General features: G+C 40.7%; 2 protein-coding genes across 2 annotated transcripts in view; both read left to right on the top strand.

The window, feature by feature from the left end:
• The window catches only part of mcm8 (minichromosome maintenance 8 homologous recombination repair factor), a gene marked incomplete in the record, with an annotated part of 26,640 nt that extends 11,194 nt beyond the window's left edge, over nucleotides 1-15,446 (top strand). The window contains 12 exon segments of the mRNA XM_014024604.1: nucleotides 1,899-1,973; nucleotides 2,052-2,184; nucleotides 2,638-2,668; nucleotides 3,347-3,484; nucleotides 3,567-3,627; nucleotides 4,133-4,213; nucleotides 5,019-5,214; nucleotides 5,291-5,504; nucleotides 8,323-8,532; nucleotides 9,740-9,816; nucleotides 14,556-14,745; nucleotides 14,896-15,446. Coding sequence (XP_013880058.1) covers nucleotides 1,899-1,973; nucleotides 2,052-2,184; nucleotides 2,638-2,668; nucleotides 3,347-3,484; nucleotides 3,567-3,627; nucleotides 4,133-4,213; nucleotides 5,019-5,214; nucleotides 5,291-5,504; nucleotides 8,323-8,532; nucleotides 9,740-9,816; nucleotides 14,556-14,745; nucleotides 14,896-14,988 — 1,499 coding nt within the window.
• Nucleotides 15,447-15,562: 116 nt separating this feature from the next.
• crls1 (cardiolipin synthase 1) overlaps nucleotides 15,563-16,870 on the top strand; it is a 22,262-nt gene continuing 20,954 nt past the window's right edge. Inside the window, exon 1 of the mRNA XM_014024605.1 lies at nucleotides 15,563-16,143. Coding sequence (XP_013880059.1) covers nucleotides 15,709-16,143 — 435 coding nt within the window. The 5' untranslated portion in view covers nucleotides 15,563-15,708. The remainder of the gene's footprint in view (nucleotides 16,144-16,870) is intronic.

A 16,870-nucleotide genomic window follows, 5' to 3' on the forward strand; every position in this document is an offset into this window, starting at 1 on the left:
AATCTATTTTCCTCATTCAGCAACCTATGAAATTTCTGTTATGTTTCATGTAAATGGTAAAATGGTAAATGGTACTGAACTTATAGAGCGCTTTTCAAGTCCCTCCGGACCCCAAAGCGCTTTACACTAACAGACATTCACCCATTCACACTCACATCCACACACTGATGTGTGATGTAGGAGAAATACACATTTTTTCAGTCAGTATGTAATACAACTGGAAAAATAAATTGTTAAAACATTTATGATGTGCTTCTGTTTTTTTAATTCAGGAGATTATAAAAAATCCTTCATGTTATGAAAAGACCCTCTTCAAGAGAAAACTCAATTAATCAATCAATTGTTAGTCAATCTATAAGATAACTCAACTTCAGATTAATTAATTAATCAATAACTTGCATCCTTAATTTATACAGGAACGAAATTAGTATTTATCTACTCATGTAATTAAGCGTTTTAATGATTTGGCCGATTAATTGAAAAATAATCCACAGATTAATCGATTATTAAAATAATCGTTAGTTGCAGCCCTAGTATTTTGTTACTATAATATTAAATAATAGGCTCTTTCATATGACAGTTCCATGATGTCACCACACAGACCAGTCCAAGTTGAATCCCCCTCTGGTCCTTCATAAATCACCAGAGAAGCTGGTCAGGTCCTGCTCACATGTTCACGTTCATAAATGAACCCGGCAGCACAGAACCAGAACAGACCTGGAGCAGAACTCAGCTGGCCTGCACTGGACCGCAACATATTTATTGTTTGATGGACGTGTGCTGCCTCGTATCAAACCAATCAAACTGAATTAAAACTGAGCACAAAGTTTCTGCCTTTGTGTTTTGTCTGAATGCTCAGAGGAGGACACAACATGCTTCAGTCCTGGACTGAGCTGTCTTATGAATGAGGCTAAAATACATAAAGAAATGTTTGTCAAATAGCTTCAGTAAAAAAATAACTGTACACAAAATATATACAAATGTGTGCGAAATCCTTTAAAGTTTCCAAATATTTTCTGTCCATAAGTCTACGCATCTTTGAGAGAAGTGTGAAAGTGTGGATTATTGTAGTGAAACATTTCTGTTTGACCCTGGACAGAGACCTCACCAATAAGACAAGTAGCCCTGTCTCCATCAGCGCCTGTCTGCCGTTCTCTTTGGTTCACAGTTTGTTTTTATAACGTTTTTGACAACTCACTGTGGGTCAAGTAAACAGCTCTGCGACACGGTGAGGGACACATGGATCAGCCAACATAACTAATCTATAATGACATTTGTTGCCGACACTTAATGATTTTTATCAGTTTTATTGGTTTGTTGTTGCAGCCTTAGTCAGGACCACTCAGTAGGTCATAAAACACCATACAGGGGGTCTTGATAAGTGAATGATTAATGTTTAAAATGATTGCTAATAGCATAAATACAAAGAGTTAAAACCAGTCCTCATCAGGTGTAAATAGATACAATAATAGATCAGTTTGAGGTCGTATGTTAAAGAGCTTTATATGATGAGGAGCTGCTTCCTGAGCATTTGTTGAAGGCTTACATCACTGCTCTGCACCGATTTGTCAGTTAGTTTTCTGTAGAGAAAAGTAAAAATCTAATCTAAAGACTGAACAAAATGTGAACAAATGCCTCAGAACTTTTCTGATCTAATCTTCGTGTTGACGGTGACAGAACCAGAGGCAGTGTGAGATTCTGCCGTCAGCTTCTCCACACATTAGTTGTTACTGACAGCAACATGTTGTCAAGTTGTTGTCTGTGTGCGTTTGTAGCAACATCGAAGAATTGCTGCACAGACAGTATTAAACTTGTCAAACACACTCCATCATCCTGACATCAATAGATTAGAGTTGAAAACATGAATGTTGCTGCAGTCAGATGTTTCCTGTCTGCAGGCACGTCCAGAGGAAACAAAGATCAGTGTATGTTTCTTCTCTACATCGACGCCACGTCAGTCAGCAACACTAAAGGTACCGTCCTGTCGCTTTGACGTTTCAGTAGGTTTCTGTTGAGGTTTTCAGGAGGAGTTATTGTCCCTGAATCTTTAGGCCAGCTGTCCAAGTCTGGAGGTGAAGGTGGGTCACTGGAAGAGCGCTCAGCAGGAGAGGAGTTCAGTCTGAAGGAGCTTTATGCTGTGCAGGAGATCCAGTCACAGCCGGACCTGTTTCCACTCATTGTGCAGTAAGTCCATCAGCTGCCTGTGACTGTAGACGAACCCAGAGAAAAACTGTTGGTTTGATTGTGAAGCTTTAGTCTTTTTACTCAACTTAAAGCTAAGTTGATGCTAAAACTGAATCATTCAACTTTCCTAAATTCATCCAGTTTAACTTCTAAGTGGTCATTTTATGCAGCCGCACTGATTGTTTTATTTTTTATTTTGATCAGTACATACTGAAACCAAAAATGGAAATATTTCAATAGTTTTGGGAACTTGGATCTTCATCACCTCATCATTTAGCTTCAACCTTTCTGTCCAACATGAGGCAGCTGCTAGTTGTGTAGTTTTATCCTCCAGAATAAAACGTAGCTTTGAGTTTCACTGAAAGCTTTAAAAAAGTCACATTGTTTTTATTTACACTGAATGTTTGGTGATGACGGCGCTAACACATTTTTACTCCTTGTTTCCTCTGTCAGCTCTTTATGTCCTGCCATCTACGGACATCTGGTGAGTTCAAACTGAACCAGCTGGGTTTCACAAACATCTTCATTTCAACATTTATTGCATTTATCATCAGGTTCATGTCATCAACACCAATAATACATTTTCAAACACATCAAAGGCAAAGTTAGCTTCTATTTAATTCACTTTCTCAAACAGTGTTATAGAAAGTCCATCTTTTGTAATAACTGCTCATTATTTTCTGTTTCCTCTACGTGGTTTTGGCTGATATTTGAGGGTTGGTGGATCATTCTGAGGATATATTTTTTATGCTTTATGTTTCATCACATGTTGAAGTTTAGGTGAACTCTTTAAATCTAAGATCAGTTTTAGTTTCATGTTTAATTTCTCCCAAGACGGGCCATTTTTCAGACCCAAAACATACAAAGTGTCCTGTTGGTCCTCATCCTGTCCAGCAGAGGGCGCTACAAGTCCTGTCATTGCTGGTTTTTACCAGCTGTGCTTTAAAATCCATCATTCTCCTTCTGCAGCCAAAGTTTCTCAGTGTTCGACTTCCTGGTTACTTGTTGGCTTTTTGTTTTGCTGCTGCAGTCATTCCTAAATACTCATCCTAATAGTTCAGATTAATGGTCTTGTTTCTAATGATTCCCTTTGACTCCTGCCTGTTAAACTCTGTGTTGTGTGGAGGCTCATTTTCTGGCCTCATGTTTTGTGTATCTGCAGCTGGTGAAGGCCGCCCTCGCTCTGGCTTTGTTTGGAGGCAGACAGAAACACACGGGCAAGAACTGCGTCCCAGTGAGGGGAGACCCCCACATCCTGATAGTGGGAGACCCTGGCCTGGGAAAGAGCCAGATGTTACAGGTAGCACACAGCACTGTGTGAGATGTTGGCTGAGGGTTTCAGTGCTGATCTGAAGCAGACTCTGACTGTGGGGTGTGTGTAGGCAGTGTGTAACGTGGCCCCCAGAGGAATCTATGTCTGTGGGAACAGCACCAGCACCACAGGTAACTTCTGTTTTTAATCAAACCTACGGCTTCATAACAATAAACTGAAACATGTTGCAGCATCGAATTCAACATGAGTGAATATTTGGAAAAAAATAAAACAAAAGTTTATCAGTTTGAACATTAAACATGTTGTCTTTGTAGTGAATTCAACTAAATATAGGTTTAAAAGAATTTACAAATCATCATATTCTGTTTTTATTTCTGTTTTACACAACGGCCCAACTTCAGTGGAGTTGGGGTTTTATATATATTTTCTCATATGCTGAAAGAAAACAGCAGCGTTAAAATAAAATTAAACTGATAGCACTAATAATTTTTTGGCTTCATTTTAAAATTGCCTAAATAAAATGAAAAAAAAAAACACACACACACACACGTATGTGGAAACCCAGTAGTTTGTGTTAGTTTTACATCAGCAGCTCTGTTCCAAACAAACTTACAGACATAAAAATCTAAAAGCATGACCACAACACGACGTGTGACATCAGACTTGTTTCTGCAGGACTAACGGTGAGTTTGTCTCGAGACGCGGGGACGGGGGATTACGCTCTGGAGGCCGGTGCCTTGGTGTTGGCTGACCAAGGTATACAAACACAACGAAAACTTGTCATCACAGGAGAATCTGTGTAGATTTTGTTTTTCTAAAACATCTTTATGAGTTTTTTTCCTGGGGCTTTGATGAGTTTATGTGCAAGAATTATTTAATACCAAGATCATAAAAAAACAGACTTCATTTCTTTAGTTAATGATGAGAAAGCTCCTCTGACAGGAAGTAAAACATTTTTACCTATAGAACTTCTAACTTTTTGTTCTTTACTGTGTCCTGTAAGTGCTACATGTTAGAGTTTAATCTGAACTCACTTTAAAATTAAACTTTAGAACTCCTCTGATTTGGATCTGGGTGACTGATCCTGTGTGTGACTGATCCTGTGTGACTGATCCTGTGTGTGACTGATCCTGTGTGTGACTGATCCTCTGTGTGTCTGATCCTTTGTGTGACTGATCCTCTGTGTGACTGATCCTGTGTGACTGATCCTCTGTGTGACTGATCCTGTGTGACTGATCCTGTGTGTGACTGATCCTGTGTGTGACTGATCCTCTGTGTGACTGATCCTCTGTGTGACTGATCCTGTGTGTGACTGATCCTGTGTGTGACTGATCCTCTGAGTGACTGATCCTGTGTGTGACTGATCCTGTGTGTGACTGATCCTCTGTGTGACTGATCCTTTGTGTGACTGATCTTCTGTGTGACTGATCCTTTGTGTGACTGATCTTCTGTGTGACTGATCCTCTGTGTGACTGATCTTCTGTGTGACTGATCTTCTGTGTGACTGATCCTGTGTGTGACTGATCTTCTGTGTGACTGATTACTTGATGATTGTTTTCAGGTCTGTGCTGCATTGATGAGTTTGATAAGTTGGGGAACCAGCAGCAGGCTCTGTTAGAAGCTATGGAGCAGCAGTCTGTGAGTTTGGCTAAAGCCGGCATCGTTTCCTCCCTGCCTGCCAGAACATCTGTCGTTGCTGCTGCAAACCCCATCGGGGGACACTACAACAGAGGCAAGACGGTCTCAGAAAACCTGAAGTGAGTTTCAACAGGTGTTAAATGTTCCTCACATCTTCTGCTGAACGATGTGATGCATGATGTTTTCTGTCTGCAGGATGAGTTCAGCTCTGCTGTCCAGGTTTGATGTGGTGTTCCTCCTCCTGGACATCCCAGACGAGTCACATGACCGCCGTCTGTCGGAGCACGTCATGGCAAACAGGGCAGGGAAAGGCAGGACCAGCAGTGCCACAGTCACCAGGACCAGCTCGGACTCAGAGACCTCCATCCTGCTGCAGCACTCGGCCCTGCCTCTGTCAGAACGTCTGCAGGTAGGACTCTGCTTCCTGCACAGAACATGAGTCACAGTCAGTTCACCAAGAGTGAAAACAGGAGAAATTACATTTTATTCTCACATGTTGAACTCTGTGATGAAACTGAGATGTTCAAGTTCAAACCAGCAGAGCAGAGACCAGCTGACAGCAACAGAACACTAGATTACTAAAAGCAGCTAAAAGTTAGCAATGCTAAAAGCAGCTAAATATATGCTAATGCTAAAAGGAGCAAAACATATGTTATGACCAAAACTGTAGCTAAAAAGCTTAAAGTAGCAAGTATATGTGATAAAAGCAGCAACGTGTTAGCTAAAGCATTAAAGGTTAATTAAAAGATAAAACATCACAAAGCTAGCTAAAAGTAACATTATTCTAACTAATAGATAAAAATTGCAAGATGCTAGCCAAATGCTAAAATGGCAAAAGATTAGCTAGGAGCAATAAAAGGTTAGCTGGAAGCTAAAAGTAGCAACAACCAGCTAAAAGCTAAACTAGCAGAACAGTAGCTAAAACCCAAATGGAGCAAAGGCTAAAAGAAACAGAGCCACTAGCTGGAGCAGTTATCTTGAAGACATTTAAGAAATCTGTATTTTTCTGGGGAAACTAATTAAATGTTAAATCTAATGATGTCAAATGATTAACATTTTTAATCTGATTAATCCCAAAGTAGCTGTGAATTAATCACGATTAATCTTAAATTTAATATACATTTCTCTTGCATATTGATAAAATAAATTACTTGAGTTTTTAATTAGTTTTAATGTTTTTATTCAGAAAACAAAATTGATGCTTAGACATGATTTATTGAATATAAAACAGGACCTAAAAATGCTCCAAACATATTTGAGTCAATTAAATTTTGTGCAGAATAATGAGGTTAAATCAAGATTTCAAGGATTTTTATTCCAAATGAGTACATGAGGAATGAAAGATAGATACTAAGATCACAGATGTCAGCAAAACATAAATAAATAAAATAAAATAAGAAGACAAAAAGAAAAAAAAACCTACATAATATGGCTACGTTCACACTGCAGGTCTTAATGCTCAGTTCCGATTTTTTGAAAAAATCAGATCTTTTTGTGTGAACGTTCACATTACATTTTAAATGTGACCTGCATCAGACCCCTGTGTGAACGCTKCACAGCACTGKTGTGACACACATGCGCAGTAAAAGACGTGACGTCTCATCAGCCGGCTTGTTTGTTTACAGAGCTAGCATGGATGCTACATTTTACACATCGAATCAGAAGTTGTTGTTTAATCAGAGCCGATTAAATAATTATCTGACATGATTCTTTAGTTGTGTTTATATCTGAAGCTGCCTCTGACCGGGATGCTCCAGTGAAGCTTTTTTTTTTAACGAAACTACGAGCTGGAAAAAGTATCGGCCAAGTATCGAACTTTAGGATCGATACTCTCCGCGACCCAGGCTGGACATATTATCAAACTATCTACGTGGAAAATGAAAAGTAAAAAGATGAAGCAACTGGACTTGTGTTTTGGAGCTGTAAACACATGGAGCTACAGATTTAAACAGCGAGACTTGAGGTTAGTGTCTTATCGATCCTTCACCCCCTCCTCACTGATGAAAAAGCCGGATGAATGTGACATGAGCGTTCAAGCTGCAGTCACTTTGAAAACATCAGATATGTATCCGATTTAAAACCACATACTGAAACGGCCTGGGTCGGATTTGAAAAAATCGGATTTGTCGCGTTCAGACTGTCATAAAAAAATCGGATATGAGTCAGATGGGTCAAAAAAATCGGATTTGGGTCGGATTTGCCTGCAGTGTGAACGTAGCCTATGTTACACATGGAGTTATTTTATTTATTTTATTTATTTAACCTTTATTTATGCAGGTAAACTGTTTGAGAACCACTTCTCATTTACAAACATGACCTGGCACCGAGTGCATTGCAATATACAAACCTACATATTCAGCCAGAGTAAAGTGATTGTAAATATTAATCTTTGCCCAGTACTAAAATTAATCAATTTGAGTTAACTCGATTAATTTCACAGCCCTAGTTAAATCATTTGAAAAGTATAAAAGACTGAAAAAGTAAAGGTCATTGCAGTTTTCTCCAGAATAAGTTGAAGTTGTAATGGTTGAAATGGCACAAAGTGTGTTAGATTGTAATAAATGTTTAAAATAGGACTGCCACAAATGATTATTTTTATAGTCGATTAATCACCGATTATTTATTTGATTAGTCGACTAATCGGATCATAAGTTAATTGAATATAAAACATACAGCTTATCTCGTCAGAATGCAGCTGCTATTGTATAACCATGGTTAGATTTTGGCTATATGCTAACTAAAAATAATTGCTGTGGAAGGTAAGTTCTGCTCTGCAGATATTACACAGGTTTCTCTTTCATTTCCTTAAAATGATCCCACACTTTGAGCTCTGTTGTCAGGTAGCCATGATACCAGAGCCTGTCTGTATAATGTCTTGTGACGTCCACGGCCTACCCCAGTTACCACTACTGTGCATGTGTGTCAATGACAGAAAGGCAGATGTGGCAGTGGAAGGTGACAAAGCAGTTTGGAGAGAAAACTGAAGAACAAAAAAAAAAAAAACGACAAATCGATTATTAAATTAGTCATCGACTATTTTAATAATCGATTAGTCATCGACTAATCGACTAATCGTGGCAGCCCTAGTTTAAAAACAATGTGAATCACGTTAGTGAGGGAGGCTGACAGTAAAATAAAACTAAAAGAAAAAAAAACAAACATTTTTAGAACAATGTCACCATTAGAGTCAGGACCTGGTTGTTCAAACAGTTTCTGACCGTCTGCAGGTCCCTGCAGGTCAGTCTTTGGACCTGGTTCCAGCCTGCTTGTTGAGGAAGTACATCAGCTACGCTCGGCAGTACGTGCGGCCCGTCCTCTCTGCTGAAGCAGCACAAACCCTGCAGGACTTCTACCTGTCTCTGAGAGCTCAGGCTCATTCTGCTGATGCCACGCCCATCACCACACGCCAGCTGGAGTCTTTAATCAGACTCACTGAGGTGGGTCCCTCAGCACGTACACAAGAGCAACTGTAGACCACTGAAACTACAAATCATGAGGGCTAAATGCTCTGAGCCTTAAAGGAGACCAATTATAGGTCCTAGAAATGTTTATGGTATGTCTGTGGGCTATCCTGACCATGTTCATTCAATTTAATGCACAAAATAATTCTCAGATAATAAAATTTCCCATTTTCTAGTTCTGCCTGCTCTGACTTCTGTTCAGAAGAGCTGTTTATGTTAATGAGCTCTGTTGGTAACGCCCTCCAAAAATCTGTTGACATTAACTCCGCCCTCCAAAGCCAGCGTTTACGTTAGCATGGCTAATAATAGCAGAAGCTCTGTTGTACAACGGGATGTATGAGACCCAGAGGCAGAGTCGTGGTCCCAGCTTCTTTTTTTTTCTCTCCCTCCTCTGCTCTGCGCTCACTCTGCATGCTGTTACCAGAGCAGGGAGCAGCAGCGGTCAAAATACCTCAGAAACTCGAACAAATAGGCTTTAACAAGGCTTTAKTAAGCTAAACAATAGAGGTACATGAGAAAACGTGTTCATAACGAATGAAAATAAATAAATAATTAAATTGTGTCCGTGCTGCTCTCTGGTCCAACACTCTACCCATTGCCCTACTGGAGGTTTGTTGTGAAATGAGCTGCGCATTACACAACAACACCGTGACGCCTCGTTATACTGAGGAGGAGGAGCCTCACCCGGGGGTTGCTAGGTAAGGGGCTGAACGCAGGTTCTGGTGGGTTGTCGTACGGCTTGTGACATCACAAAATGACGGAAGTATTAAACTTGTCGTTAATATACATTAAAATACATTTACTTACAGTAAATATGCCCCTGGGTGCATTTTTTTGGTTTATGACTGTTTTTTTAAGAAGTGCACACCCAAAGTTGAGTAAAAAAACACTTTAAAAAGTGAATTTTGCATAAGAGGTCCCCTTTAACTGTTCATTTAACTACTGCAGTCCAGTTCAGAGTGAGGCTGTAACTCTGTCAGCTCCGCAGTTTGTGAATACTCTGATCAATTTTAACGTGTGTAGCTGAGTGTCATCACAACACAATCATCACACAAAATCTTTTCAGGATTTCATCAACACTCTTTCATGAACGGCGACAGATGATGTGTCTTTTTTCAAGGAGCGCGAGGCCTTTAATTGTTGAGGTGTGATGAATAAATCACGTTTCTTTGTTTTTGTGCAGGCGAGAGCCAAGCTGGAGCTCAGAGAAACAGCTACAAAGAGTGATGCTGAGGATGTGGTGGAAATCATGAAACACAGGTACCTGCAGCAGCAGCAGCTGCTGCAGTCTGACATCACCGCAGCAGCTAGTGATGTCAGACTCCTGAAGCAAACCTTTAAAACTCACGAGTCGTGATTCTTCATTAACTCACTGTGTCCTGCTGCGGCTAGCATGCTAAGGCTAACTACACAGAAGAAATCAGGCAGCATTGCTGCTGAAACTGCATGAATCTCTGAAGTCTCTTTAACTTCAGGACCAGTTTCTGAGTGGAAAACCTGACCAGCTTCTTTATCTGCCTCAGAATAATATTTAGGGCTTTTTACTAATCTAAATATGTATTTTATAGCAGTAACATGTTTGAAGTGTTTTCCCCATTAGTACACAAATGGATTTTATTTATTTATTTTTTGATAGTTAAAAACTATCCAGTCTGGAGTTTTGTGGAGACCCTCCAGACCACCGGACCCTTCAAATCAGACGAAGATGAGGCCTTGTTTTCAGCCATATCACGTCGCTTGGTGGAAACTCTACTCGTGTACAAGTCCAGTTTCTGTTTTCCTTGTTGCTTCTTCTGTCCCAGTGTAGGAGACGACCAGCGTCTGTACATACTTCTCAAATTAATGAGGAAAACACGGGTACTTTTTTCACGAAAGACCGATACCTCTCCCAGAGTGAAAGTGAGAAAAAACACACAATAATTTGCAGTTCCAGTCAGTTCAATCTTCTAAAATAAAGGATATTTATTTACAGAATAAATGAACTTATGTACAAATTAATGCTAAAACCAGTGATAAAATATTAACAATAAACACCTCGCGTCCGACGTGAAGTATTGTAAATACAAACATTCAGAAAGTAAACCAGGCTTTAGATCTTAGAAACAGTTTACAGGCACTTTATTTCTCGTTTCTTCTTCAATCTCAGACCGTCGAACTAAGTTCGTGTGTTAATTTCTGAAGAGGAGCAGCTAAGTGACCTTGAGTTAGTAAAGGCAGAAACAAGATGTTTCTTGCCAGAGAAAAACATTTTTGCACCCGTTTCCAGAAACAAGTTACTTTGACACAGTTTAACTGGACTAAAATTCAATGAATGCTGAAGAATCATTTAACTGAAATAAATCTAAGAAATATTTCTCTATGATTAAAACAAATATTTCTGTAAGCATATTTCAAAATATAACTCAGTGAAGTTATAAACTCAACAATCAACTTTAGTTAGATTGAATAATAAAAAGAAACACTTCATCACTTTACTGTAAGACAATATTTGATTAAACAGGCGTTTGTGTAAAACAGGTAAAGGGACATTTCAACCAATTTCTCATGGTGAGTATTTCTTTTTTCTGAAGTATAATACAAAAGATTAATTCATTAGACACTTTGATTTATAAAATGAGAATAACTAGTAGTTAAAAAGAATGTAAATCAAGAACATAAAGAACATTATTATTTTGTTTATTAAAGAAAATAAATAGCAAAATGTCTCTTTTGAGAAAGGATTTTGTTTAAATCAGAGTCAGGATTTTGTTTAAGTCAGAGACGAGTGGAAATGTTTATTTCCCCTTTGGGGAACCCCTACACCAGATACACAGAAAGATGCTGCAAATCGTGCCAATAGGGTTCAGTGATTTTGGCAAAAACAATCATCAGGGTTAACAGCCTATATGCCACGGACATCCGGCCCAGCACTTGATGCCACTCCGATCACTTCAAGTTCATGGTCAATACAGTGTTAGCAAACGATTTTTTCACCCGACAACGACTCTTAATGATCTCCACAGTACAGAATTATCATATTACATGTACCAACATAAACACAGGAGACGTACAGGTCCAGCCAAGTGGAAAAAAATCACTCCAAAGTGGATTGAAGCCATAAAAACAAAGGAAAGACGTTTGTGTTTATGGTTCCAGAATTTAGCCTTTTTCACTATTCTGTGGCTGCTTGTTCTGTGAATTTTTCACGTACAGCTGTGACACTTACACTCACCGGCCACTTTATTAGGTACACCACGCTAGTAACAGGTTGGACCCCCTTTTGCCTTCAGAACTGCCTCAATTCTTCGTGGCATAGATTCAACAAGGTGCTGGAAGCATTCCTCAGAGATTTTGGTCCATATTGACATGATGGCATCACACAGTTGCTGCAGATTTGTCGGCTGCACATCCATGATGCGAATCTCCCGTTCCACCACATCCCAAAGATGCTCTATTGGATTGAGATCTGGTGACTGTGGAGGCCATTTGAGTACAGTGAACTCATTGTCATGTTCAAGAAACCAGTCTGAGATGATTCCAACTTTATGACATGGCGCATTATCCTGCTGAAAGTAGCCATCAGATGTTGGGTACATTGTGGTCATAAAGGGATGGACATGGTCAGCAACAATACTCAGGTAGGCTGTGGCGTTGCAACGARGCTCAATTGGTACCAAGGGGCCCAAAGAGTGCCAAGAAAAGATTCCCCACACCATGACACCACCACCACCAGCCTGAACCGTTGATACAAGGCAGGATGGATCCATGCTTTCATGTTGTTGACGCCAAATTCTGCCCCTACCATCCGAATGTCGCAGCAGAAATCGAGACTCATCAGACCAGGCAACGTTTTTCCAATCTTCTCTTGTCCAATTTCGATGAGCTTGTGCAAATTGTAGCCTCAGTTTCCTGTTCTTAGCTGAAAGGAGTGGCACCCYGTGTGGTCTTCTGCTGCTGAAGCCCATCTGCCTCAAAGTTTGACGTACTGTGCATTCAGAGATGCTCTTCTGCCTACCTCGTTTGTAACGGGTGGTTATTTGAGTCACTGTTGKCTTTCTATCAGCTCGAACCAGTCTGCCCATTCTCCTCTGACCTCTGGCATCAACAAGGCATTTCCGCCCACAGGACTGCCGCTCACTGGATGTTTTTTCTTTTTCGGACCATTCTCTGTAAACCCTAGAGATGGTTGTGCGTGAAAATCCCAGTAGATCAGCAGTTTCTGAAATACTCAGACCAGCCCTTCTGGCACCAACAACCATGCCACGTTCAAAGGCACTCAAATCACCTTTCTTCCCCATACTGATGCTCGGTTTGAACTGCAGGAGATTGTCTTGACCATGTCTACATGCCTAAATGCACTGAGTTGCTGCCATGTGATTGGCTGATTAGAAATTAAGTGTTAACGAGCAGTTGGACAGGTTTACCTAATAAAGTGGCCGGTGAGTGTATATTATTGGAAAGAGCAGAGTCTGGGCTTTAAATTGATGGGCTACGTGTTTGGTTTGGATCGTTTTCCCCGACGTTAGTGAACTGAAAACGTAATGATTATTAGGAGGTTCTGCTGCTCTCGGTGATCGGGGGTGGGGGTGGGGGTGTGTGCGCTCGTCACTCGGCTTTAGTCTACGCTGTAATATACACTCTAACAAGGTCTTACTTTTGCATAAAACTCATGACAAAGTCACATAAAATCATTTCATATAACACAAACACACACACACCTATCTTTGTACCGGCTGCTGTGTTAGCTTCCTGCTAGCTGTGAGGAGGTCTTTCCTCTCTCGTCTTGGCAGTAAAAGGGGATAAATGTACATTTCCCTTTTGTAACCTCCATTTTCTTATTTCTGATGCTGACTCTTGAATATCCTCAGGTTAGAAATATTGATTACAAACACAAGCGTGAGCTTTTAAAGATAAGTTTTCCCTGTAATGCTGTGATCCTCTGCTGTCACCTCCTCATCAAGAGGAAAAAGGATAAAAACTAACGACTCTATCGTACCTGCTGGTTAGTGGACACAACGGCACACAACAGAACTCATGTTTTATACCAGTAGATCACAGATGCTTTAACTTTTGTGACTTTTTCACGGACTAGTACTAGCAGCTAACGCTAAAAACATAGGCAGTAAGCAGGGAGTGGAAGGGAGGAGCATGGCAAGAATTTTACCGTAAATATGTCATTAATGACCGTGGCATATAGGCTATTGTGGTGTTTTAGCTGATAATGATAAATATGATGATTAATCCCTGGATGTTGGCTCATCCTAGTCTACATCTAGGCTACATGACTGATTTAAACGACTCCAGTTTGTGTCATAAATACAGACAAGCTCTAAACCAGATTTTAAACTGTGTTGATAAGTAAAACTGGAGTTATGGTAAATAATAAATGGCACTATTTTTTCTTACAATGATGTAAATTTGATGATCGCGAGCAGACGACACAGTCCTGTGGGAAAAACACCACAATCCATCATCAGTTTCCTCCTCTCGAGCCGAAAAGATAAAAACTGTCCCATCTTTTCTCTGACTGAAGCCTAAAGTTATTTGTCAAGCAGCAAAAAATCTACAGGAAGTAGAAAATAAAAAGAGGAGGAAGTTGAATGAAGTTTGGCAGCGATGGAAAGACGGTGAGATCAGGACTGAGCAATAAGATCTGAGTGATTTCTATTTACTGTTGATGTTTTTTTGAAGCTGTAGTTTAGTCAGTTTTAGTGTCTGTGAGTTCAGGTGATGTGATAATTGATCACGGAGCTGCAGTCAGAAGCTTTTCAGAGAGAAGAGGGAAGATGAAAGGCAGAGATGGAGGTAAAAACAGTCTGAGTGAGGACTTTGATCAGGAAGTAGATGATCCATTATTTAGATTTGAAGAGGGCAGAGAAGAGGAGACTCTGCAGTTTAAAGACAAAGTGTTGACATGTTTTTGTGCATCATGTTCAGCATGAAAGCAAACATGTTCAATATGACAGAAGAGAGTTGTTACTTTGTAGTGGGAGCTAAATGTGTCTGTTTTCTGTTTGTAGTCTGGCCGACACATACTCGGATGGTCTGGGAAATCTGGACTTCGAGCGCTCTCAGCTGGGGTCGGGCATGAGTCAGCGCAGCGCTGCGAAGCGACTGGTCAACGCCCTGCACGCCCACGCTCAGAGGACCAATCAGAGGCAGTTTGATCTGCAGACGCTTCGATCCATCGCTGACAGAGTGAACATAAAGGTGACAGCAGTGAAGTAAACTATGTTTCCAAATTAAACTCTTATCGTCTGAAATGTCAGCTGTTTGTCCACGTCTGAAGCTAATGTGCACTGACGCAGCTCTTTTCTTTATGCTGTAAATTGTTCTCATTTATCTCGTCATCCCGTCCAGGTGGTGGACTTTCAGGGTCTCTTGAGTTCCCTGAACGAACAGGGTTTCCTGCTGAAGAAAGGGCCCAAGATGTACCAGCTGCAGACCATCTAAACACTGACATCTGCAACTGTTGGAGGCTGGTTGGTGACACAAATTACAAGAAAATCATCAGTCTTTATGTGTTCACGGCTCATGTGGCACTTGTTTTCAGAGTTTAAAAAAGCATGAGTCAAATATAGTTTGTTCCATTTCAAAAGCAACGTTTTAAAACTGAAACTGTAGCAAAGTGAATGAACCATTTAACCTTGTGTTGTGACAAATTTATCTTTTATTGAAACTGTAAAATTTCAGTCTTTAGTCAGTAAGAGTTTACCATTGAAATGTTTTAAATCCAGTGAAAAAGGATGTTTATCATCATTATTGTTGCTTTTAGTACTAGTAAGAAACACAACTGTTATTTTGTGTTGAAAAGCTGCCAATATCTTGTTTTCAAGCTAATTTGAAGATTGTATTTGTATAAAGTGTACATGTTTACATCAAATAAAATAAAACAAAAATATTTTCCTATACTTTTATTTTGAAATACATTTTAAAATATGTGAATCACATATCTTAAATGTTTAATCGTTTTCTATTTAAGAAAAAGCGCATCGTGTTTTTGAACAGTTTCTTTTCAACATAAAAGCCTTTTACGACACCGAGTACGTTTCGTTTTACGGCAACATGGCAGCCCGCTGTCCGGAGCAAGGTTTGTGTGGATCTGTCACCTCACCATGACCACGGGTGGAAACGTCTCGAGGGCAGCGGGTCGGTAATGCGAGTATCGTGGAAATGTTAACGACGTGCTTCCGGCGGGTCTCTGCCCCGCTGTGTCTCAGTGTCACCGGCCTGGTGTCCGCGCGCTGCCCCGGCCGTGTGTGTCGGCTCGCGCCCGCATTGTGGCGGGTCGGACGCGCGCCTATAACAGAGCGCGTGAGGCTGACACGGCCCCAAGTGAACTCCTCCTGGTTCTTCAGGTTGAAATGGACGGACGGACGTGCCGCGTGTTGGAGTGGGCAGGTTCCCGTGCACGCGTGGGGAACCGTGCTCGTGCGCCGCGGAGGTCCGGAGATGTCAGCGAGCGGCTTCCGGTCCCCGTTGACCCCCAGAGCAGACCGAGGGCTCTGCAGCCGGAAGACCGACGAGGAGCCGGATTCCTCTGCTGCGGCGGACCGGGAGGACCCGGGCGTGGTACCGGGACACGGACTGTTCAAGTTCAAAGAGCTGGTGAGTCCAGAACCCGTGCTGTCAAGGTTCGAACCCGTCTTGTTTGGGTCGGTGGGCTCACAGGGGACCACCAGGACTAAAACATCTCTGAGCAGGGGCGAACATCCCATCTCATTATTGGGGGGTCGTCAAACAGGGGGGTCCACCTAATTTATGGTCAAATGTACTGTTGTAAAATGAAATTAAGTTAAACCATTAACTAGTTGGTCAAGTTCTGTAGTCCAGTTTCAAAACAAACACACATCAAACAAGTTTCTGCAACTAAACAACAATTATTTAATCTTTTAACGCTTTAACACCGGGGTCACACAGTGTGACCTACAACATAAGTTTATTTTCTAAAACTGTATCACCCTGTAAACCAGAGCTGGAATGTTTTACTCTCTCACGATTCGATTCAAAATCAATTTCTTTTCATTCAAAACTCAATGTGAGCTCATTTGTTGTTTCTAAAGTGTTTCATCTTCATTTAGCAAAGTTTGCAGACAGTGAAGCTCGTGTCAAACTCAGACTCATTCAGTAAAAAACAAAATGAGCCCAAATCTTTGCGTCTCATGAAGACGGGGTCAGTTGAATCTCTTTCCTCCATGTTTGTAGTTTCCTCTTTGTTTTGGTGCTTTGTGTGCATGCATTCATTCCAGAACCTGCTCCATGTGACGACAGGACGTCCCAGGTGCTTAAAAAATGGACGTTGACAACCTTTGGATTTTCTTCATATATATATATA

This window comes from Austrofundulus limnaeus, unplaced genomic scaffold, assembly GCF_001266775.1.
Source record: "Austrofundulus limnaeus strain Quisiro unplaced genomic scaffold, Austrofundulus_limnaeus-1.0 Scaffold430, whole genome shotgun sequence".
Classification (NCBI taxonomy): domain Eukaryota; kingdom Metazoa; phylum Chordata; class Actinopteri; order Cyprinodontiformes; family Rivulidae; genus Austrofundulus; species Austrofundulus limnaeus.